The sequence below is a fragment of the Anser cygnoides genome, chromosome 7 (assembly GCF_040182565.1).
Source record: "Anser cygnoides isolate HZ-2024a breed goose chromosome 7, Taihu_goose_T2T_genome, whole genome shotgun sequence".
NCBI classification, from domain to species: domain Eukaryota; kingdom Metazoa; phylum Chordata; class Aves; order Anseriformes; family Anatidae; genus Anser; species Anser cygnoides.
In genome coordinates, this window is record NC_089879.1 from 14,821,025 (window position 1) to 14,843,374 (window position 22,350).

At 65.9% G+C, this 22,350-nt stretch overlaps 1 protein-coding gene across 1 annotated transcript in view; it reads right to left on the bottom strand.

The window, feature by feature from the left end:
• Positions 1–11: 11 nt before the first annotated feature.
• SLIT1 (slit guidance ligand 1) overlaps positions 12–22,350 on the bottom strand; it is a 45,707-nt gene continuing 23,368 nt past the window's right edge. The window contains exons 5-37 of the mRNA XM_048060340.2: positions 13,760–13,831; positions 13,556–13,627; positions 13,299–13,370; positions 12,899–13,062; positions 12,413–12,560; positions 11,828–11,899; positions 11,624–11,695; positions 11,448–11,519; positions 11,189–11,332; positions 10,906–11,069; positions 10,797–10,820; positions 10,300–10,444; positions 10,099–10,173; positions 9,740–9,883; positions 9,341–9,484; positions 8,980–9,146; positions 8,248–8,380; positions 7,561–7,629; positions 7,232–7,303; positions 6,914–6,985; positions 6,731–6,802; positions 5,869–6,032; positions 5,487–5,611; positions 5,233–5,330; positions 4,548–4,687; positions 4,299–4,392; positions 4,031–4,168; positions 3,497–3,734; positions 3,293–3,423; positions 3,035–3,189; positions 2,674–2,962; positions 2,267–2,478; positions 12–2,188 (exon numbers count right to left, since the gene is read on the bottom strand). Of these exons, the coding sequence (XP_047916297.2) occupies positions 1,941–2,188; positions 2,267–2,478; positions 2,674–2,962; positions 3,035–3,189; positions 3,293–3,423; positions 3,497–3,734; positions 4,031–4,168; positions 4,299–4,392; positions 4,548–4,687; positions 5,233–5,330; positions 5,487–5,611; positions 5,869–6,032; positions 6,731–6,802; positions 6,914–6,985; positions 7,232–7,303; positions 7,561–7,629; positions 8,248–8,380; positions 8,980–9,146; positions 9,341–9,484; positions 9,740–9,883; positions 10,099–10,173; positions 10,300–10,444; positions 10,797–10,820; positions 10,906–11,069; positions 11,189–11,332; positions 11,448–11,519; positions 11,624–11,695; positions 11,828–11,899; positions 12,413–12,560; positions 12,899–13,062; positions 13,299–13,370; positions 13,556–13,627; positions 13,760–13,831 (4,201 nt within the window). The 3' untranslated portion in view covers positions 12–1,940. The remainder of the gene's footprint in view (positions 2,189–2,266; positions 2,479–2,673; positions 2,963–3,034; positions 3,190–3,292; positions 3,424–3,496; positions 3,735–4,030; positions 4,169–4,298; positions 4,393–4,547; positions 4,688–5,232; positions 5,331–5,486; positions 5,612–5,868; positions 6,033–6,730; positions 6,803–6,913; positions 6,986–7,231; positions 7,304–7,560; positions 7,630–8,247; positions 8,381–8,979; positions 9,147–9,340; positions 9,485–9,739; positions 9,884–10,098; positions 10,174–10,299; positions 10,445–10,796; positions 10,821–10,905; positions 11,070–11,188; positions 11,333–11,447; positions 11,520–11,623; positions 11,696–11,827; positions 11,900–12,412; positions 12,561–12,898; positions 13,063–13,298; positions 13,371–13,555; positions 13,628–13,759; positions 13,832–22,350) is intronic.

The window sequence follows — 22,350 nt, forward strand, 5'->3', positions numbered from 1 at the left end:
GAGGCCGGGGCTCTGAATGAATCAATGTCATGTTCACGTGGAAGACAACATAGACAATACCGAACATCTCCTAAAACAATACAGCCTCTGCCAGCGAAAGGATGCTCAGCGCCGCCCTCCCCAGCCTAGTACAAACAAGTCTTCAACAGTGACACACACAAACCCCACGGGCCAAACAAAGCCACCGTCATTTTCCTGCCCAGTAGCATCTGTAAACAAAAAGAAAACAGCATTTGTTGACCCCGAACATATAAAAATACTATAACAAAATGAAATACAAATATATATTAGAATCTGTAAGTATTCTGTATAAAGAGATACTTTAGCGGTTAGCTTACAGCAAGAACAAAAACACAACACAACCAAGCCCCGGCCGGGCCACGGGCAAAATGAGAGGCGTCGCGGCTCCGCCGTGCAGCAGAGGGGTGCTGGTGGCAGCGACGTCCCCGCAGCGGTGGGCTTGTCCTGGAGGCCAGCGGCGAGCGGGGACAGCGACGGCACCCATCGGCCGGCTGCACCCCGTGCGGATCCGAGGCCAACGCGCTGGTGTGATGCGATGGAGAGAATCGGGGCTGCAGCCCTGGGAGGGGTTGGTCCGCCCGGGTGACGTGGTGGTGCCCTGCCATGGGTGCGTGTGGGGTCCCAGGTGGGGCTCGCGTCATCCTTGGCCCCCGTGGCCATAGAAGCAAGGCTGCCGCAGAGGTCGGGGTGCGCGGTGCCCCGGTGCTGTGCCAACCCAGCGTGTCCTCCGGCACCACCGGCTTCGCAGAGCTGCTGCCCGGCACCGGCAGCTCCCACCTGAGTCCTGGTGGGACCCGTGCCGGCAGCTGTGGCACCTCCAGGCTTACCACCGCCTCAGGCACCTTCAGCATCCGTAAGGCTCGAGCCCTGGCAGTCGGCATCGCAAACCTGTGTGCCAACAGCCTCCGAAGGGACGTCCTAAGCAGGGCACCAAGGGTTCCCCCCAGCTCTAAGGGCACAGTGCTGGCCCGGCTCACAGCCTGCCCCAGCAGTGGGTGCAGCCCAGGTAGGGCTGGGGATGTGGGGTGGGGGCAGCACCGCCTCCCCCTACACACAGAGCAATGGGGAGAGGGTCCCAGAGCCCCGTTCCCCCCCAGTGTGTATGGGGCAGGGCTGGCACTGCGCACCAGGCACTGCACAGTGACGCCAGGACCCCCATGGGTGTCTGCAGCCCACTGCCCGTGCCCCTGGGTCCATCCTGCTCATGTCCCCAGTGCTACTGAGCTACCCACCCCCGGGCACCGCAGAGCACCTGGCTCTGGGGGCTGCTGCTGTGGAGTTGGGGTCATTTGGAGCGCCCTGGGCTCCAGCACCCCAGCCCTAGTGCCACGGGGCTGGGCACGCTGCTGGCTGCACGATGGTGGGTCCATGGCAGGGAGGGGTGCTGGGGCCCAGGGGTGCTGGCTACGGTGCACGGCCCCCCCTGCCAGCCCTGGCTTGCCTTGGCACATGAGGCTCTGCAGCACCAGGTCCAGCACAAAGTGTTGCAAAGCCCCCAGCTGGACACAAGGGACTGGGCTGCTTGTGGGGGGACACGCAGTGGGAACACATGCTCCCCTCGCCAGGGGAGAAGGCAGAGAGACAAGGGGAGAGCAGGCATAGGGGCAGAGCAGCCAGGCACAGCGCCCACATCGGATACACATGTGTAGCTGCAGTTCTTAAAAAATTCTCTATCTACACATTTGTTTTGTGTTTTTTTTTCTTTTTTTTTTTCCTTTTTTTTTTCCAACCCTCTAGATGCAACACATCTACCCTCCTCCAGACCCGCCAGGCTGGCCGGGCTCCTCCGAGAAACGTGGACGGGGTTTCGGAAACGTCCTGGCCCGTGGCCGCAGGGCTGCGGGGCGAAGCAAGGTCCTGGCGCCGGGGGCTCCCCGCCGCCCCCCCCGGTGTCCGCAGCAGCCCCTGCACCCCGGCCCTCACAGGCACTGGCTGCAGCCACACTTGCTGGGCTTCTCCACCTCCTCCACGAAGGTCGCGCCGTTGCTGCACTCGAAGGCGTATTTTCGGCGCCGTGGCCGCAGCCCGGTGCAGCAGCTGGCACCGGTGTCACCGCCGCAGGCACCCCGGCACTGCACCCAGGCCACCGGCCGCGTGGTCTGGCAGATGGCGTAGCCCCGCTGCACCTGGTGGTAGTCCCGCACCGGCTCCCCCCGGCACTCGAGCTCTGCAGGACAGCGGGACTCAGCCGGGCGCGCGGTCCCCCCAGCACCGCCACCCTGGCTCCCGCTGCCCCGCCACCTACCTTGGTCGCACAGGGCCCCGGTGTAGCCGCTGTGGCACTCGCAGGTGGGTTGGCCACCCGGGGCGAGGCGGCAGCGGCCGTGGCGGCAGGGCAGGAGGCGGCAGGGGTCGGGCGGCGCGGCCGGCTGGTTGCACAGGGCGCCCTGGTAGCCCTGGTGGCACTGGCAGCTGTAGGAGAGGGCGTCGAGGGGCAGGCACAGCCCGTGCACACACCTGCGGGCACCCACGGCCGTCAGGTGCCTGCTACGTGGCACAGCACAGCACCGACACGCACGGCACGGTGGCGCCGGCACGGGTATGGCACGGTGCGGGTGTGACATGGCACGGCCACCGCGTGGCAATGGCTGGGCCACTTGCGGTGGGGCAGAACCGGTGCCGTGGGGCAGCCGGCGGGGCGGGGGCACTCACTTGTGCCCCTGGCAGGGGCCGCCGCGGGGCTGGTCGCAGTGGGGCCCGTCCCAGCCGGGCTCGCAGTGGCAGACGGGGCCGTGCGTGCCGGCGGGCTGGCAGATGCCGTGCAGGCAGTAGAGCTTGCGGCAGGGCTCGCAGCCCGGCACCACGCCGGGCGTCATCCGCGTCTTGGTGAAGTCCTGCAGCTCGTTGTTGATGTAGAGGTTGCGGATGCACCCGTGGAAGCTGGTGCCGTTGAGGAGCTGCCAGAGGCGGAAGGCGGCCGAGTTGACGTCCACGGGCATCCCTGGGGAGAGCGGGGCCGTCACCGTGTGCCCGGCCACCCCCTGCCACCCCCAACACCCTGCTGACCCCGTACCTCCCACGTAGAGCGGGGCCTCGCTGTTCAGCGTGTAGTGCTTGCCCGAGTTGTCCATGGTCATGGGGCTGCCGCCGTCGATGGAGAGGTTCACCATCTGGTCGAAGGTCACCAGCTCCACGGTGTGGAACTGCCCGTCGTTGATGGTCTCGGCGCTGGCAGGGAGGGCCGTGTCACCGGGGCGCACCCTGTCCCCCCGGTGTGGCACCGAGCCCGCGCAACGGGGTCGGGGCCGCGGGGAGCAGGGACGGCCGGTACCTGTATATGGCCGAGCTGGGGTGGGTGCCAGGGTCGTAGCTGACCCTGACGTGGCCCTGGTACAGCTCCACGGCCATGTGGTCGCTGTCGCCGTTGTACAGCAGGATGCCATTGCCCTCAGCCGTGGAGACCTGGGGGTGGGAGAGGTGGGACCCCGTGCCCCACAGCTGCCCCCTGTTACCCTGCGTGGCCCCACGCCCTCACCTGCAGGGTGATGTTGGCCCGGGGCCAGTCCTGCAGGTCGGTGAACTGCAGGTACGTGTCGCGGTCCACGAAGTTGACGCTCAGCAGCTTCTCGCACTTGGGGCCACCGAAGCCGGGCAGGCACTGGCAGAGGGCGCGGGCGCCCCGCTCCACGCAGGCGGCCCCGTTCTGGCACTCGGCTCGCTCGCAGGGGCCGGGCTGGCCGGCGGCACGGGGCGGCATCTCGCACAGCTGCCCGCTGCGGGGCCGAGGGCGCGCTGGGCACGGGGCTGGGAAACCTCCCTCCCCGTCACCCCCCGTCCCACGGGATGCTGGCAGCACCCACCCATGTTGGGGTCCCCCACCTGCCCTGCCCGGTGCCAGCAGCACCAGGGGGACATGAAGACGCCAAGCCCTGCCCTGGGGTCCCTCCCGGGGACCACACCGTGGGGACGGGGATGGCCTCTCCTTGTACGCTGCAGGGATGGCTGGATGTGGTGGCCAGGACTGGTCCCTCCTGCACGGTGACACCCCCGTTAGCCCCCCCAGCGGTACCTGTAGCCCTCGGTGCAGAGGCAGGAGTAGCCGTTCACCTCGTCCACGCAGCGAGCGTTGTTCTGGCACCGGTGGTCCTGGCAGTCGTCGAAGTCCTCGCTGCAGTTGCTCCCCACATAGCCGGGCACACACTCGCACCTGGGGCAGGATGGGGATCACGGCTGCCCCAACCCCGCTGCGACTCCCCAGCATCCCTCCCCGGTGCCCCCCACCACCCTGCAAGCTGCAGCCCCCCCAAAAAACAACCCCGCTGTGGGCCGGGGCTCACCTGGGCCCCTGGCTGGTGGAGACGCACGTGGAGCCGTGCTGGCAGGGGCTGAGCTCAGCCGAGCAGAAATCCGGCGGCTGCTCGCAGAAATCCCCTGTGGGGCAGAAAGGGGGTGTCGGGGGGTACCCAGACGGGTCCCCACACAGCTCCAGACCCCGGGGGACAGCCTCAGACCCCAGAAAAACACCGGGCACGTCCTGCTAATGGGATGGCGAGGCCGTGGGGCCAGCTGGCTCCCACGCCAGTTACCTGTGTAGCGGGCAGGGCACAGGCAGGTGTAGTTGGTGGCCCCGGGCACGCAGGAGCCCCCGTTCTCACAGCTGTGCTCCTTGCAGGGGTCACTGACGGTGTGGCAGCTCGGGCCCTCAAAACCCACTGCACACAGGCACCTACAAGGCAGAAGACAGCATTTTGGGGGCGATCTCCCCAAAAACACCGGCACACGACCTCGGCACGGAGCACACGTGCGCATGGGGGCTCCGGGGAGCAGGGCCCCGCGCACCCCTGCCCTGCAGCTGCCCAGGGAGCGGCGCAGCCCAGCCCGGCCGGGCGCTCGGCGAGGATGCTGAGTTGCCAAGACAACGGGCTGAGAGAGGCCATTTAGCACAGGAGGCCACGAGGCTGCGCAGCCCTCCTCCGCCCGCAGCCCAGCGGCTATTTTCGGCTGCCAATTGCGCCCCAGTTCCCAGAAAAGCCTGAAGCGTTCGGGGTAGCGAGGGTTAGGCAGGGGCATGGCCACAGGACCAGGGCCGCATCCTGCCCTGTACCACGGCTGCAACCAGTGCCCGGCAGAGGGATAGAGCTGCCGGGTCTCCGGGAGCCGGGCGAGTGCGATGTCCCAGAGGAAGGAAGCACCTCGCATGTCCCTGGGGTGCCGCTGCTCCACGCTGCTGCCCCAACACCCAAATTTCACGGGTCCCCATGCAGCACTCACCTGAACCCGCCTCCTTCCCCCTCCTGGGGCTGGCAGGTGCCGCCGTTGGCGCAGGGTTTGGAGGAGCAGCCGTCGAGAGGCACCTCGCAGTCCCTGCCCTGGGGATGGAGGGAGCGGTGGGAGCGAGGAGGGGGTTGTGGCACCGTGCCCTGTCCCCCCCCCGCTGCTGCAGGCATGCAGAGCCCCCGTGTTGTGACCCCACACGGTGCAGGGACGTGTCCCCCCCCAGCTGGGGGACCCCAGGGCCACGCTACCTTGTAGCCGGCGGGGCAGGCGCAGCGGTAGGATCCGAGCGGGTCGTTGTGGCAGGTGCCCTGGTTCTGGCAGGGGCTGGAGAGGCAGGGGTTGCACTTGGCCTGGATGCTCAGGGCTGGGGGCCCTGCGGGGAGGGAAGCGGGGATGCGGCCGTGAGCACAGGGAGGCAGCGGGGATGGGCATGTGTTTGTTGATCACCAGGGATTTGCCACCAACGAGGGGACAGAAGCAACCCGATTTGATAAAATCCTCCACGTGCCGGTGTCCCTCATGCCCACGGAGCATCGCTGCCGTGCACGGAGCAGGAGGCAGCCTGGCTCGCCCACGGAGGGCACGGGTGGACAGACAGACAGACAGACAGACAGCACAGGCGCTGCTCACCCTGGCACTCAAACTTCTTGGCGGGGGTGGTGAGCAGCAGCTTCCCTTCCATGTCGGGGGGCCCGGCGCAGCGGGCGATGCCCGGCTCCTTGTACCCGGTCTTGACCCAGCTGGAGAGCCAGCGCAGGTTGCAGCTGCAGTACAGGGGGTTGGCCCCGATGGCTCTGCAGGGGAAGGAAGGGCAAAACTGGGGGCCCTGAGGGCTGCGGTACCTCCTCTCCTGGTGCTAAAACACCCTGAGCCCCCATCCCACTGCAGGGAAGGGCACTTCATCTCCTGGAAAATGCAGGGAAAAAATCTCCCACCGCTGCAGCACGGGCAAGCACTGGGCTAAGACAGGCAGGGCGGACGCGAGGCGGTGGGGACGGCGCACGCCGTGCTCGGGAGAGGTGCCAGGCCTTGAGGAGGCAGCAGCGGCACGAGCCGGCAGTGCCGGGGCTGTGCAGGGCTGTCACTGCCGGCGGCTGGCGAGGCGGAGGGCTGCTAGTCCTGCTGCTCGCAGCGAGGGGCAGGGATGGCGAGGGCAGGGGGTCTTCCTGAGAGCATCCCAGACGGTGAGATGCTCTCAGCATCTGCAGGAGCAGCCAAAATGCCCCAGATGCCAGGAGCGGGACCAGCTGCCAGCACAGAGAGCAGCAAACACATCACCGTGGCGCAGCAAACACAGCGTGTGCACACCTGGCCCGGGGCACTCAGCATTTGGGAGGGCCAGCACAGCACTGGTACGCCCTGCAAACACTTCCCCCAGCACCAGCCCAAAGGAAAGGGGAGGCAGCACAGCCCCTAGACAGCCCCGTGGCTTTTGCAGGTCTCCCAAGCCTGCGTTCAGTGCTGGGCTCTGCCTGGAGCGGGAGATACTCACAGGTGGGACAGGGAGGTGACGTCTGCGAAGATGCCCTCGGGGAGGCTGGAGATGTCATTGCCGTGGAGAGACCTGCGGAGAACAGGGAGCCCCGTGATCCCCGCGCCTCCGGGTCCCCTGCGAGTGACACGGGGGACGTGGGGACAGCGCGGGGCGGTGAGCAGGGCTGGGGCAGGCACTTACAGCAGCCGCAGGGAGCGCAGGCCCTCGAAGGCCAGTGGCGGGATGCACTGCAGGGAGTTGTAGCTCAGGATCCTGCGCAAGGGAAGGAGGAGGCGACACAGCACGGCGAGCACCAGACCACCACGAGAAGCCGCTGCGAGCTGCACGCCCCCGCCAGCCACCCCACGTCCTGCCCCCCGGCACCCCCGGCAGCTCAGCCACCCCTTCACCCAGGTGAAGGGGGAGATCCTGGTGTCCCCGGCACCCCTGGTCCTTGGGGTCCCCTGGGAACATCCCCCCGCAGCGCGGGCAGGCTGCAAGCCCGGGGAGCACACTTACAGGGTGGTGAGCTGGCTCATGTTGGTGAAGGAGGAGTTGCTCAGGGAGCTGATCCTGTTGTTGCTCAGGTCGCTGCAAAACACAGAGCCCAGGGGCTGGGGCCAGCCCTGCCTCGTCCCCGCTGGCCGCCCACCCACCCGCACGGCTCTGATGGCCACGGGGTGCCAGGGCACTGCTCCCAGCCAGCCGTGTGGTGGGCAGAGCACAGGGGGCCCTGCGCGCATCCCTGCCCTCCTGGGGGGTGTCACGCCACGGGGGCGGCCTGAGCTGTCACCCACGGGTCCCAGCAGAGGGACCGGCTGCCGGGGCTCCTGCCCCTGGCTACTTACACGAGTTGCAGGTACTTGAAGGTGGAGAGCTGCCCGGGCACCTGGGTGAACTGGTTCCCATCCAGGTAGCTGAAGGGAGAAGGGAAGCACCTTGGGGTGGCCGAGAAGCACCCTCTGCCCTCCCACTTCTGCACGGAGCCCACCCCACAGGCTTTGGGCTGCAGGAGCACCCCCAGCATCACCTCCCTCCCTGCACCCACGGGGATCTCGGGGCCTCCCTGGCTGCCGGGGATCCGGGATGCAGACGCATTTGCACACCCACGGGCCCCACATGCGGGTCCCCGGGGGCAGTTCCCCAGCAGTGTGTGTGTGCGGGCAGACATGTGCTGCCTTTACACACCCGCCGCGAGCGTGGGCGGCCGTAACCACTCGCAAGGCATGTGCGAGAGAGGAGGATGCGGGGAGAGGAGGGGGGTGCGAGACAGAGCAGGGGTCTGGGGGGGTGTCATGCATATGCTTGTGCACAGCCCGTGCGTGGGGCAGGCTGCTGGGGACCCTGCGCTGTGACAGCAGCCCTTGCACACCACCCTTGGTGGCCCTGAGGCTGCAGAGGGGCTCAGCACCGTGCTGGGGTAGCACCTGGGCACGGTCCCTTTGCCCCCAGGCAGGACAGGGGTGCACCCCGACCCCAGACACCCTGCAGCAGAGTGGTGGAGGAGGAAGGGAGACCCTCAATGTGGCACTCACAGCTCCGTGACGTTCTTGGGGATGCCCCTGGGCAGGGCCTTGAGGTGCTTGTTGCTGCAGCGGACCACGGTGTCGAGGCAGGTGCACTCCTGAGGGCACTGGGGCCGCGGGATGCAGCTTGTCTCCTCCTGACCTGCACGGGGCAAGGAGGAGCCACAATGTCACCAGGGCACGGTGTGGCATCCTGCAGCCACCCCGTGAGGCTGGGCTCGGTGCCTTACACCTTCAGCACCCGCGCCCATCATCTCCCCTCGCCCCAAAGCAAGGGTGCAGCACCTGGGTGCACGCAGTCCTGCTCCTGCACCCAAACTGCCACCCCACCAGGATGGGTGCAAACAGACAGCTCAAGGCTGTCCCAATTTTTGCCATTTTCAAGCAAAATTGCAGTCACCGAGACTGCAGAGAGAAGGGCAAGCAGCAGCCCCAGGACGGCCGTGCATTACCTAACCCCTCCAGGCAAGGCGCAGGATGCAACCCTTCAGGCTGCAACGAGTTGGAGGAGGACGATTCGTTTGTAAATATTTTCCAGAGGGCTGAAAAGCTGTTCTAATTTTTCTTTAAAAAGGGGCTTTTCTCTCGACACGCACGTTCCCTGCCCGCTCCCTCTGCCCAGCTCTGGGGCATCGTTAGGGGAGGGCACCAAGGGGCAGGGGGGGGACCCCAGTTCGCCGTGGGGTGCTGGTGGCTGGCACAGGACCGGGGACGGCGCTGGGACGGGAGGATGTGAGTTACCTTCCTCACACCTGAAGTCGGGGAAGGCCACGTCCTGCAGCGGGATCTGCCGGAGGAAGTCGGGGTTTTGGCACCGCGGGTTCCCCGTCACGATCTTCCTCTTGCGCAGCCAGTCCCCCAGCCAGGCCAGCTGGCAGTTGCAGTTGAAGGGGTTGGCGAGCAGGTTCCTGCACATGGGGGGGAGCCGGGGGGGGGCACCGCCTGAGACCTGGGACAGCCCCCCCCGGTCTGCTGCACCTCCTGCACCCCCTGTGCGACAGGGACAGCCGAAGGGCCAGGACCCCCATCCGCCTCCACCTCCCACCAAGTGGTCTGTGAGCACCCCCGGGGTGGGGGCAGCGCCCCGGGGCCCCCGACGTACAGCGTGGAGAGGGACTGCAGCGTGTCGAAGGCGCCCGGCGCGATGGTGCTGATCTGGTTGTCGTACAGCGAGAGCAGGCGCACGTTGCGCAGCCCCGTGAAGCTGTCGTTGTGGATGCAGCTAATGCGGTTGTTCCTCAGCATCCTGCGGGGGGATCAGGGCACCTAATAACCGTGCCCGGGCTGTGCACGCCTCAGGCAGGACCTGGGTGGCTGGAGAAGCCTCTGCCCACCCCCAAGGGCTGTTGCTGACACCAGCCCCAGCTCTGGATACAGCCGGGGGCTGGGTACGGTGCTCCCGAGCTGGCCCTGCAGCGATGCCAACAGCACCAGGCTGGTGGTATGGGCAGGGGCAGAAGGAGCAGGGACATCCCCGTCCCCACGGTGGAGGGAGACTCACAGGGTCCTCAGCCCGTCCAGGCCCCTGAACATGCCGCTGCGCACCGACTCCAGCTGGTTGACGGTGAGGTGCAGCTCGCTGACGGACGCGGCCCCCTCGAACGCCCCGTCCTCGATCTCCGACACCTTGTTGTTGCTGAGGTTGCTGCAGGGAGGAGGAAGCAGCAGGCTGGGACAGGGGGGCTCTGCCCTGGCTGCACCCCGAACCCTGCCACCTTGAGTCCCACTGAGCACCCCATGATGGCGGGGTTCCCTCGGGGGGGGGGGATGTGCCCCAATTTCGCACCCCGACATCAGGACCCCATGCACCTTCCCACCCCCCAGGCACTCCCGGCAGGGCCGTGCCTGCCTGATCCTCACATTTTCTTCAGATGAGGAAGCTTCTTGAAGATGCCGGTGGCCTCCAGGACGGAGATTTCGTTGTTGTTCAAGCGCCTGGGGTGGGCAGCAGGGAAAAGAGCTCAGGAGATGGCTGCGAAGAGCCTGGCACAAACCGAACCCTCAGCGAAACCCGGCGCCGGTGAGGCTGCGGCCACGGGAGGGGAGGGCAGCGGCTCTTACAGCTCGGCCGTGGACTGCGGGATGCGCTCCGGGATCTTGGTGAGCTTCAGGTTGGAGCACTCGACCACGCCGGACTCGCAGCGGCACTTCGGGGGGCAGACCACGTCGCTGTTGCACTCGCTGTTGAGTTGGTAGTCCTCCGTCCCTGCGCGAGGGCAGGGGCTCGGGGGCTGCACCCAGCCGGGTGCTGCTCTGGTCCTCCCGCACCCCGGCCAGTCCGAAATGTGCACCTATGGTCCCCTGTGTGCCCGACGGGGCGGGGGGATAGGGGACATTATCCGCAGGGACATTTGTCCTGGGAATGCGGGGTGCTGCACACAGCGCCCGTCTGCACCCGGAGCCATCTGTGCCCGTGGGGATAACGGCATGACTGAGGCTGCAATCCCTCCCGGCACCCAGTGCTTTTGGTAGCGCAGCACCCAGACCTCAGCAACCAGAAAACATGGGAAACGCAGGGCCAGGGCTCAGGGTCCTGCACGAGCACCACTGCCTCTTACCTGGGATGAAATACTGCTCCTTGGCTGCAGAAAGAAAAAGCACGTCAGCACCACCGAGCGCACGGCAGGGGACGGCGGGCTGCAGGAGGGGGACGAGGACGGCTCTCACCCGAGCAGCGAAACTTCTTGCTCTTGATCTGCCCGATGCGCTTGTTGGCCAGGCGCCGAGGGCTGGCGCAGCGGGCGCCGCTGGTCTCGATGGGGTTGGCGCGGAGGAAATCCGCCAGCCACTTCAGGTTGCAGTCGCAGACGAAGGGGTTCTGGGCCAGGTGCCTGCGCCGAGGGCAGCGGGTGACCGGCAGCCACCGGGGGGGGGACACCTGCTGCCACCACACGGGGACCCCGCTGCGGCATCCCCCAGGACGCCGCCCCGCAGCCGTGCGGGCACTCACAGGGTCTGGATGGCCCGCAGGGAGGTGAAGGTGCCCTTGGCCAGGCTCTGGATCTTGTTGTCGTAGAGCGAGAGCAGCGAGAGGTTCTGCAGGTCCTGGAAGGCGTCCGCCCGCACGCAGTTGATCTTGTTGGCGTTGAGGAGCCTGGCGGGGAAGGCAGGAGGTGAGGATGTGGCAAACCCTGAACCCCTGTGTGGTGCCACGGCCAACGGCACTGACGGCCCCAGTGTCCCCGCGGAGCATCCCACCGGAGCCTTACAGCAGCTGCAGGGCAAAAAGTCCCCCGAAGACGCCCTTGGGGAGGTCCGTGATCTTGTTGCCGTACAGCACCCTGGAGAAAAGGGGGGTGTGAGGGGTCGGGTGGGGGCGGCGCGGGGCAGCACCCGGGGGTGCCACCTCCACCCTGCGCCCCGTGCCCCCGGTGCGGGCACTCACAGCGAGTTCAGCGAGCGCAGCCCCTGGAAGGCGTCTGGGGCGATCTCCGAGATCTGGTTGTTGCTCAGGTCTCTGAAACCCAAAGGAACAAGGCGGCCTCACCCCATTTTGCTTTCACCCCATGCCCCCGTCCTTCCAGCTGGGGTCCTCCCAGCAGCGGCCTGAGGGGTGTGGGGTGCTGGAGCGGTCGGGGAGCACGCTTACATCCTCCGCAGCTTCTTGTACGGGGAGAAGGCGCCGGGGGGGATGGACTTGATGCCGTTGAGCTCCAGGCGTCTGCAATAAAAAAGAGGAGAGGTGAGGGCTGCGGGGCTGGCTGAGCCCCAGCACCCCATGGACGGGCTGGGGGGGCTGCAAGACCCCAGGCTTGCAATAAATCACCCCACCGGAGCAGCACTGGGGACAACTTGCAGCTTGTGGCCAGGGCTTTCTCCATCAGGGAGGGTGACGTGGGGGGGACCACACTGGTGGGGGGCACAGAGGGCAGGGGGCAGCACTGGGGGCTGGGGCAGCACCTCCTCCCCCCAGCAGCCTGGGTCTGGGGGTGACGGCTGCCTCGCAGGCCTCGCATCCCAGCAGGGGCTTTGCGCCGTAATTGGATTCCCCTAAGGAGATTATTTCTCTATTTACATTTTTAATGCAGCTAAATCCAGGGATGAACCTGGGCGGTGTGAGAGAAGGGCGAGGCCCGCTGCCCCGCAGGGGCACTCGTCCCCATGTCCCCCCGCCTCCAGCCACCCCGTGCCAGCGGTGACTGCAGGGTCCCCGCCGCCGCGGCCCCGCACTCACATCTCCGTCATGGTCTCGGGCAGGTTGGCGGGGATGGCCGTCAGCCCCTTGCCCCGACAGTCCACGATGCCGTTGCTGCAAGTGCACATGGCCGGGCAGGAGCCGGAGGACAAGCTGCAGAGCTGGGCACGTGCCGCCTCCGTTTGTCCTGCCGGGGAAGCGGCCAGCACGGGGATTGCAAAGGGCTGGGACAGGAGGGTGGCACCGCCCCGGGAAGGGACCCTGGTGGCACGGAGCTACGGGTGCACAAGGTCCTGCTGTGCCCCAACCCCGTACAAAAGGCACACAGCTCCGCGGGCACGGACTTACACCCCCTTGTCACAGCGACAGGGTGCAGGTGTCCCTGTGGTGTCCCCACACCAGGGCTGGAGCCCGTGGCGCGCATCTGAGCCCAGGCAGCGGAGGTGGGCTGGATCCACGGGGCAGACTTTGTGCCCCCCGTCCATATCCCCGCCCCGGTGCCCGCCGCCTCCCCGACCCCCTCACCGGAGCAGCTGAACTCATTCTTCTGGATCTCGGCCACGTTGAGGCCGCGGAGCTGGGCCGGAGCCGCGCACTGGGTGAAGAGCCCGATGGTGGGGCGCTGGCGGAGCCACTGCGACAGCCAGGCCAGGTGGCAGTCGCAGAAGAGGTGGTTGGAGTGCAGGCGGCTGCGGGCGGACGGGGGGTCAGCGGCTGTGGGATGCCCCCTGCCCACCACCCCGAGCTCTGGTGGCCCCCGTTTCCCCAACCCAACTGCCACTGGCACACGGAGAGGGTGCGGAGGCAGTCATGGGGAACCCGAGGGCATCTCCCCAGGTTGCCAAGGCCACCTCGCTTGGAGGGTGGCAGGGGTGTCCCCTCCAACCCCTCCGTCCCCTCCCGCCCCCACGGCCCCCACACTCACAAGGTCCGCAGCTTGGGCATGTGGTTGAAGCTGGACACGGGGATGGAAGTGATGTTGTTGTTGTTCAGGGTCCTGCAGGAAGGCAGAGGGGGGCAGGTCAGGGCGGCCAGGTCGTAAAGGGGAGCGTGAGATGGCCCAGGTGGCACCAACCCCCTGGGAGCAGCAGCACCCACCCACTCCCCTCTTTGGGGTGGATGGATGGAGAGGCGAGGGAGGGCACGTGGGCTGGGGACTGCAGCTGGTCCCTGGCCACTTACAGGACCTCCAGGCCCCGCAGGGCACGGAAAGCACCGTCCTCGATGCAGCTGATCTGGTTCTTGTCCAGTTGCCTACGGGAGAAAGCAGCAGGAGCGTTGCTGGGACAGCGCAGGGCCACCGGCTGGCTCCCCGTACTGCCTGCTGCCCATCCGACCCCAAACTCCTCCGAGCCAGCCCGTGCCCGGCCCTGCTGGGCCACTCACAGGTTCTTGAGGTCGGTGGCCCCGCGGAAAGCTTTCCTGGGGATGGCCTGGATGAAGTTCTCGCTCAGGTCCCTGCGGGAGAAAGAGGCGGGAAGGAAAATGAGCGGTGCCTGCACGACACGATGCTGCGCGGGATCATTGTGTCCCCAGGTGGGGTCGTGGCATCCAGGGACGCCCAAGGGGCTCTGCACAACCATAATTTGGCCCCCAGGGACCTGCAGCCCCACTGGCCACGCCGAGGTGACCCTGGCTCCATCCAGGGGGGCTGCATGTGGCTGGGGTTCCCTGGCACTGGTGTCCCCTGGCTCCAATGAGCAGAGCAGCAGGGCACAGCTCCGGGAAAACCCTCAGCACTTAAATACCCTGTGACTGCTATAATTACAGGTCCCTGGTGATTAACCGGTAATTACACTCGGTGGCTCCAACGGGCATTCCCATGGAGCCTGCCCCGCGCTTCAGAGGGCACCAATAATCAGGTCATTAATTTATCACCGTCCCTGCAATCACCCGCCCTGCGCACCAGGGGACTGGATGCCCTGCCTGCACCCAGGCTGGCTTTTAACAAGCGTGATGGCCAAAAACCTCACTGCAAAGTGGGCTCTGGGGGCAGCAGCTCAGCCCACCCCAACCTCAGGGTCCACAGCCACAGCAGGCAATGGGGACCTGGACACTGGGGAGTAAATTTGTGCCCCATGCTGCCATTCCCTCTGCCTCCCCGGGGTCCAGGAGCCCCTCAGCTCAGCAGACGCCTGCACTGCCTGCTCCCAGAGCCCTGCTTCAGCGTCCTTTTGGGGCAGGAGGCCGAAACCTCCCTCGTGTTTCTCCACTCGCAGCACACGGCAGCCCCGGCGTGCCCGGGGAGCGAATCCCGGCGTCTGCCTGCAAGCTGCTCACTTCCAGCTCGCGAGGCAAACGCGGCGAGAAGGTTGCAGAACTTACTCCGCGAGGCTTCTCCCCTTCACAGCTTTTCGTGGCAGGCACCGATGAGGTGCTGCCGCTCGGGGTACTGAAGCCAAGAGGGACAGACGCTGGATGCGAGGGTTTCAGCAAGGCCCCGGTGCCGCGCGCACGCTGCCGGCACGGTTACCCAGCTGACGACAACAGGACAAACACATGCTTTGCCTGCGGGATCCTCAGTCCCCGGCGTTAGAACAAGGCCCGGCCCCTTCCCTCCTGGTGTTTCGTCGCTCCCAGCTATGTTTGCTTTACACTTTGGCGCCGAGGAAACAGCAGATGGCACGGCTTCTCCTCGCTCCGCCGCACGGCTCCCCGCACCCTCGGCGGCTGTGCCAGCGCCACCTCGCACCCCTCCTAACACCCTGTCTGTCCTTTCTGGTTTTGCTTCTAGGTTTTTTTCTAAGACCTCAAGTTCAGGAGCTCCTGGTTGCTGAACCCAGAAGATGCCCAAGCAGCCGGCCCGTCCACAGCTCCTCCGTCCCCTTGGCATGGGGTCCACGCAGCTCCCTGCACGGTGAGGGCGCAGAGGGCTCTGATAGTCCTGGGGGTGCGAAGGGGGAGGATGAGGAGGGGTGGGCAGGCTGTGGGGCTGTGCAGCCTCCCTCCTGTGAGTGCCAGAGGGCAGAGTCAAATGCCTGCACTGCCCACAGCCTGGGTGAGCCCTCCGGGGGGGCTGCAGCCACCCGCTCACCCGAACCGGGAAGCTCGCACCTCCTACGCTCAGCGGGCACGGTCTGGCTCAGGCTCTCCGCAGCCCGTCTGCAAAGCAGGGCCCCTACTTGCTCCCCAGGAACATTTCCACCCCTTCCTGGCCCAGCCCCATCGCAGACACCTTCTGTCCCCGCTCTCACCTCCTGGAGGGCTTTCTGGCCCAGCAGATGCCTGCCAATTAGCAGCCACCATCCCCAGCCCACGGCTGCGAGATGGGGAGGGCTCGTGCTTCACTTCCCCGTCTCCCAGCACCTTACGGCCAGGCTCCTGGGCCAGGTGCTGACAGGTAGCACGCAGGACGTCGGTGTTTGAGCACCTGATGCAGCAGGTCGGGATTTTGGAGACTCACCTACTTGGATCTCATCCCCCAAAACGCGAGGGGGATAACGCTGCCCTGTCGCGCCCACGGTGCTGGCCGGTGCGACACGAGGACGTGCCGCGGGGCAGGCGGTGCCCTCGCAGCAGGGCACGGGGGGGATGAGCCGGGAGCCCCGGCGCGGTGCCAGGCGGGGGGCACGGCCCCCTCGGAGCTGGCAGGGGCTCGGCAGCGGGAGCCAACCCCCCAGCGCGCCGCCCTGCCCGGCGCTTAGCGGGGCGCCCGAGCAAAAACTGTTCGACATCACTTCCCAGTGGGGAGCCCACTCAGGCAAACAAACCCCGGCAGCCTTAATCTCCGCCGCCAGAGCCCGGCGGGCGGGAGGGGGCCGCAGCGGCCAGGCGGGGAGGCCGGGGCTGTCACCACGCTCCCATTCTCCCGGCTAATCCCGACTTCACACTTTAACCTGATTGAGCCTTGTTTGGAGAGCTGGCTCCCCGTGCGCCGCGAGGGGATTAGGGCCGGGCACAGCGGGGAGGTAATCGCTTCCTAGTGGTGCCGGCCCCGTGTCCTCCGAGCCCCCCGCCGCCTGCCAAGCGTGCTGGCAGGGCCTGGCAGCCCCCGACACGGTGCTCCCCGTGCTGCAGCTCCCTGCAGCGGGCAGCCCGGCTTGGCAGCATCCGCCGGGGCGAGTGGGGTAAATACTGGGGGGGTCCCCACCCTGTGGTGGGGTGCTGTGCTGGGTGAGACCTTGCCGGAGGAGTCAAGTGAGGGCCATGGCGCTATTAAGCAATGCGGTGTCCCCACACAAGCTGTTTGTCCCAGGGCAGAGGGACAGACAGCATGTCCCTGCTCCACAATTTACTCGAGGTAGCGGTGAGCCTGTGATGCTGCGAGGATGCGGTGCCCGAGGAGAGGTGTCCCGGCCCCCCAGGGAGCTGCTGCTGCTGGGGACAGATGTCCTGCAGCTGCGCTAGCAGGGAGCTGGGGGACCGAGGCAGTGTTTTGCCCACCGTGCCACCTACCCCTGGCCCCACCTCAGGTTCGCGCTCCCGCAGTGTGAGCATTATGTCAGGCTGTTCGATTTTTAATGGGCTCCGCCAGCCCAGCTGCCATGCTGGCCGAGGGGGACGGGGCAGACCGCCCTCCTGCATCGTCCCTGCCTCAAAGTGCCACCCCCGAGGTCACCGGGAGCCTGCTGCCACCAACCAGGGTGAGGGAGGAGAGGCACAGTCCCCCAGGAATGACTGCGGAGGGACAGCGAACCCGGGGTCACCCCGATGCTGGCACTCCCCCGCCCAGCCGCAGCAGGGTCCCCGCTCCAATCTCTGCCTGTCCCTGCCCCTGCTGGGGTCCCAGGGGCTGCTCCTGCCGCGGTTCAAGGGCGAGCAGCTGGCTGCTGCGAGGAGCATCCAGCCTCTGCGCCGCGGCACAGCCCTCCCGCGAGCCGGCCCCACTGGCAGCCGGAGCGAGCGCTTCATCAGGCGGCCCCAGCCGCCAACAATTATGTGCTGAGTAAATCGATGGGATATAATTGGACTATTAAGATCTCATTATCCTCCTGGCTCCCGGTGCCGCAGCTCGCGGCGCGCTGGGGAGACCGTGACCTGCAGCCAGAGAGACTGCCGCCCGACCCGCGCAGCCGGAGGGGCACCGGGGACAGGGCGCACGGGGTCACTTCCATCACCTGCTGCCGCGCCGCCTCTGGGGGTGATCCCTGCACCCCAACACAGGGCCCGGACCTGGTCCCACTGCCCCAGGAGCCAGGCAGATCTGGGCTGCGGGACAGTCCTTGCAAAGGGACGGGAGGATGGCGCACGTCGGCGGGCAGGATGGGGCGCTAGGTCATGGCCACCGAGGTCCAGCCAACTGCAGGTAGACATTTCTCTTAGGGGAGCTGCCCCATCCCCAGCTGGGGCTCTTTGCAGCGGTGTTTCTTTGTACCTCAGCACCAGGGAAAGCAGCAGACCTGAGCTCATTCTTGCCAGACCCATATATTTATAGAGAGAGAGACCAAACAATCCTTTGCCAGAGCAAGGCAACGTGCTGCTAAACATCGCAACGTTACGTACCCCAAACCACACACCTCAGCCACGTAAGCCTGATCAAGAAATTCTAATTTAGATGTGGCATGGGGTGAAGGTGCAAAGCCTCCCGCTGCTCTGCTGCCCTGAGAGGCTCACGGAGCCCACGCTGCCCCCAGCCCCACCGCCTGCCCTCCCGGGGCACGCAGGCGCTGCACAACCCGTTGCAGCCGGAGAGCTGTGTCGCTCGGACGGCCGGGCAGAGCGCGGGCAAGAGCAGGTCCCGCGTGGGCTGTGCTGCACGTCCAGAGCCACGGGGCTCTGCTCGGCGGGGAGGGATATTGTGGTAACAGGAGGAGCTGGCCGAGGAAAAGAGGGGAGGGTGGGCGGGAGGCGGAGGGGGAATAAAGCATCTGCCACCCACCCTGGAGCCTCTTCAGAGAGGGAAACAAGTTAAAAGCGGCAGCTCTAATGGAAACACAAGTGAAATAACAAGCTGCAAACCCCGCGTGCCTGTCGCCGCCCCCTCCCCACGCCGTCCCTTTGTTCCAGAAACCTCGTTAGCTGCGGGAAGGGGAGCGGACGCCAGGCCCGGGCATCGCCACCCGCTCCCTGGCACACCAAAACACCTCGAGGGAGTGACAGCGCCTGCCCCAGCACCGCTGCCTGCAGAGGGACCTGCCGCGTGGCTGAGACTGCCCGGGCTCCAGCAGACGGATGGATATATGAGGGCTTTTCACCACCTCCACGTCCCTTCCACCCTGCAAGCTTGCTCTCCTCCCTCCTTCCATGCTTTTGCTTCTGTCTTGTCCTCTAGAAGCAGGAACCCCCTGCAAAAACCTCCACAAAGGTGTGGTTTTCTGCCAGCTCCCCCAGCGCCCGCTTTCCCTGCAGCCTGCCGCCCCGGAGCACCGCATTTCACGTTTGCATCGCCCGCTGCTGGGTCACACGAGGCTCTGCCTGCGAGCAGGCGGGCAGCAGCAGCACGCACAGCCTGACCTCCGTCGCTGCCATGGGGCCGAGAGGGGCTCGGGCAGCAGCTGAAGGACCCGCACAGCCCTGCGGTGGTCAGCACAGGGTCAGTCCCTCCTCACCCCGTCACGACCCCGTGCACCGAGGCCAGCTGGACCCTGCTGGGTGCCAGTGCTGTGCCATGCCGGGAGCAATGCCGGGCTGCAGCCCTGCGGGATGGGGAACTCGCATCCTCCAGCACACAGCGTGCGCTGTCTGCCACCAGCTCACGGCAGCAGAGACACCCCGACTCCATGCAGCAACGCTCCTCCAAAGTGCAAATGAAAAAGCAAATAGCTCTCCTGCCCGGCCAGCCCCGGCGCTGCGGGGAGCTGGCTGCACCTCTCATTAGCGGGCTTGTCCCGAGGTTTGCTGAGCTCAGAGCTAATTGACTCCCAGCCTCTGAGGCTTTTAATTGTTAATAAGTGTGAAGCCGGCCCTGCCGACCCTCCTGGATTCCTCCGAGGTGTGAATGAGGCTGAGCCAAGCCGAGAATCCAGTCCCGGCTGTCCCAGCCTGGCCAGGAGAGGTGCGAGGCTGCCCAGGGGCTCGCACCCTGCAGCTCCCGGGATGGGATGGCAGCTCCAAACCCTGCTCCCAGCTCCGGCACGGGCTGAAGCAAATTCCCTCTGCCCTGCAGGATGCTCTGGAACCGACGCTGAACTCCACGAGAGCCAGCTGGAGTTACGTGGTGAGATGCCCTGCGAGTTGGCAGTCAGGGGACGTGTCAGCGGGACAGCTCAGATCCTGCTCAGCAGCTGGAAAAAGAGATTTCACACAGCGCTGGGAGGGATCAGCCCTGATAGGAGAGGGTGCGAGGGGAGAGGCAATGCCCTCACCCCGGTGGCACTGCTCCCAGGTGGGTCTGGTGGGCAGCACCCGGCGGTGGCCGTGCCAGAGGGGACGGGGACGGGAGCCGTGCCGGCTCCCCGCAGAGGAGCGCTCCGTGAAGCCCCTGGCACCGAAACACCACGAAAGCCTCTGCCTGCTGCAGGCAGTGCAGCTGCAGCCCTCCGGCCACCAAACATTCCCACCCACGAACCTCCTCCTGCGTTCGACCCCTCCTCCTTGTTTTGGGGAAACAAACGAGGTGCCAGGAGCACGCCTGGGTGCTCCCAGTGCCTCTCCCCTCATCCCCACACGTGGAGCAGCAGCGGGCACAAGCAGCACCCTGCAAGGCACTGAGCCCCCTGCATGCAGCCCGCGGGTGCCTGGGGGTCTCGTGCAGCCCGTCAGCCTCACAGCGATGCAGCAGCCCCTGTCCCTCTGTAAGCTGCCACAGGGTTAGTTAGCTTTGAGGTTAGCGGTGCGTGGCCTGTCGCTGCTCCGAACGCATCTCACGTCAGGTCCGGGCAACCCAAGAGCCCACGGCTGGCTCCGAGGTGGGGCACAGCCTCGCAGACGTGCCTGGATGGCCGGGCTCCAGGTTATCCGTGCGTCCAGTTTGCTCTGACAGCCCCACAAGAAGCTGACAAGCCGAGGCTGTGCGTTCCCCAGGAGGTCGCTACAACTGCAGGCGTTTCACAGAGGCTGAGCAGCTCGCTGCCATCACCTGCGCTGTGCCAGAGCACGCAGCTCACAGGGGGTCCCAGAGAAAAAGGCACGCACGCTGCTACCGCTTCTCCTCCGTGCCCACCTCTGCCGCGTTACACATCCCTGGCCGCATTTCAAACAGCTCAGGCGGGGATTGCAGTGCAGGTTCCAGCTGAGAGAAGGGGACCGGGGTGCGCAGGATGGGACCTAGCACCAGAGAGGTGTGCTCACGGGGCTGTACCGCTCCCCAGAGCCCTGTGTGTGCTGCTGGCCCGGGCTGTGTGTGCAGGTATTGCCACCGGCACCCAGCGCGGTGGCCCCGGTCTCCTTGGCACGCCGGTGGCTCGCTGCCCGTGGCCCTAGGACCCAGGGAGAGGAGGCGCCGAGGCTGATTGCCCCTGGCAGAGTGGGCCTGGCGGGTTTATTTTTAACAGTTCTGATTGAAGCTGGTTTCCTGCTGACATTAACACTCCTGCATCATTATCGGCTCCCCGGCTCCCAACCGCCAGGATTAAAGCGGGGATGAAGTCCCCGAGCGGCGGGGTCCTGGCCGCATACCCTGCAGAGGGAGGATGCCCAGGCAGGCAGTTCTGGCAGCTGCCAAGAGAGAGGTGAGGGGCATCGGTGGCAGGCTGCGGGGCTGGCACCACGGGATGCACGGCAGGCAGTGCTCACACACACGGGAACCGTCCCCGTGCAGCCTTGGGACGGCGGCACCCGCCCTGGGTGTTGCTTGCCCGGGCCAGCAGCCAGGTCCCGGTTCCAGGCACGGTCCCATTCCGGCACCCCCCGGCTCCTGGAGGAGTGCACGGGGCAGGGGTCGCATCCCCTTTATTTTCAGGCTGGGCAATGCAATGCGGAGCGGGTACCAGGGATCCCTGGGGGGCAGAGCTGGGTGCTCAGAGCTGAAAACCTTTTTTTTTTTCTTTCCCTAAGAAACAGTCAAATTCCAATGCATGTGGGCTAAAAATACACCCCAGTCTGCCAAGGACTCTGCCCGCTCCTACATCTCTTGGATGATTCACATTTTGTCGGATTCCAAGATTAAAAATACCAGGGTTTGGAGACAAGCACGTCTCAAGAAGGTGTCAGAGCCTGGCGGGAAGCAGCAGCAGCCCCAAGCTGCGAGGGGGCACGGCCTGATCCTGCCACGGCCTGATCCTGGCACACTGCAGCACCTCGCCTGTCCCCACCTTGCCCACAGCAGCCAGGGCAACCCCGCTGTGCACCCCCAAGCAGCTCCCAAACAGGACCAGTGCCTACGTGGGAGCTTGCCTCCAGCCTGTACCTAGCGTAATTACGTTCCCGGGTATGAAATCACCAGTAACTAATTAGACGGACCCGTTCCCGCCTAATACGCCGAAAGCTGCCTCCTAATTAAATATTATAGGGATTTAAAAGCATTTCTGACAACATATTAGGTATGTAAAATACCGCAAATTAGCCGGCTCTCCCACTGAAATCCTGCCAGGGAACAATGCAGCTTGCCGGCCGGGAAGGGATCCGGGACATGGCTTCGTGTGAATCGGGAGAAGGGCCCTTTCTTCTGCCTGAGCTTTTTATTAGGGTTTGGGATTCGCGGAGCACAAAGGCTGCAGCCCAGAAACTCTGAGCCCCTGAGCAAAAGCCCTCGGCACGACCATGGCAGTAAAGGCAGAGGGGATGCCAGGGAGCCCCGGGTTGCTCAGGTAAGCATTAATGCAAATTGTCTGCGAGCCCGGAGATGAGGTGCCAGCCACTGCAGCTTGGAGGGGAATGGGTGTTTTATGCATTATCAGCCCAGCCAGCACCACGGGCAGGCACGAGGAGATAGCGGGGAGCTGCTCAGATGCTCGGAGAGGCAATTTCCACCCAACTGCAGTGCATTTGATGTCGTGTGAAGCCCATTTCACACACACCGCCTGCCTCTGCCTTGCACAGCATGCAGGGATGGGGCCGGCCCCTGCACAGCCCCAGCCACACACGCGAGCACCCTACGGTGCCCCAGCCACCCTGATGGGCACCCGGAGGTCCCCACTGCACCCACTGAACCCCTCTGG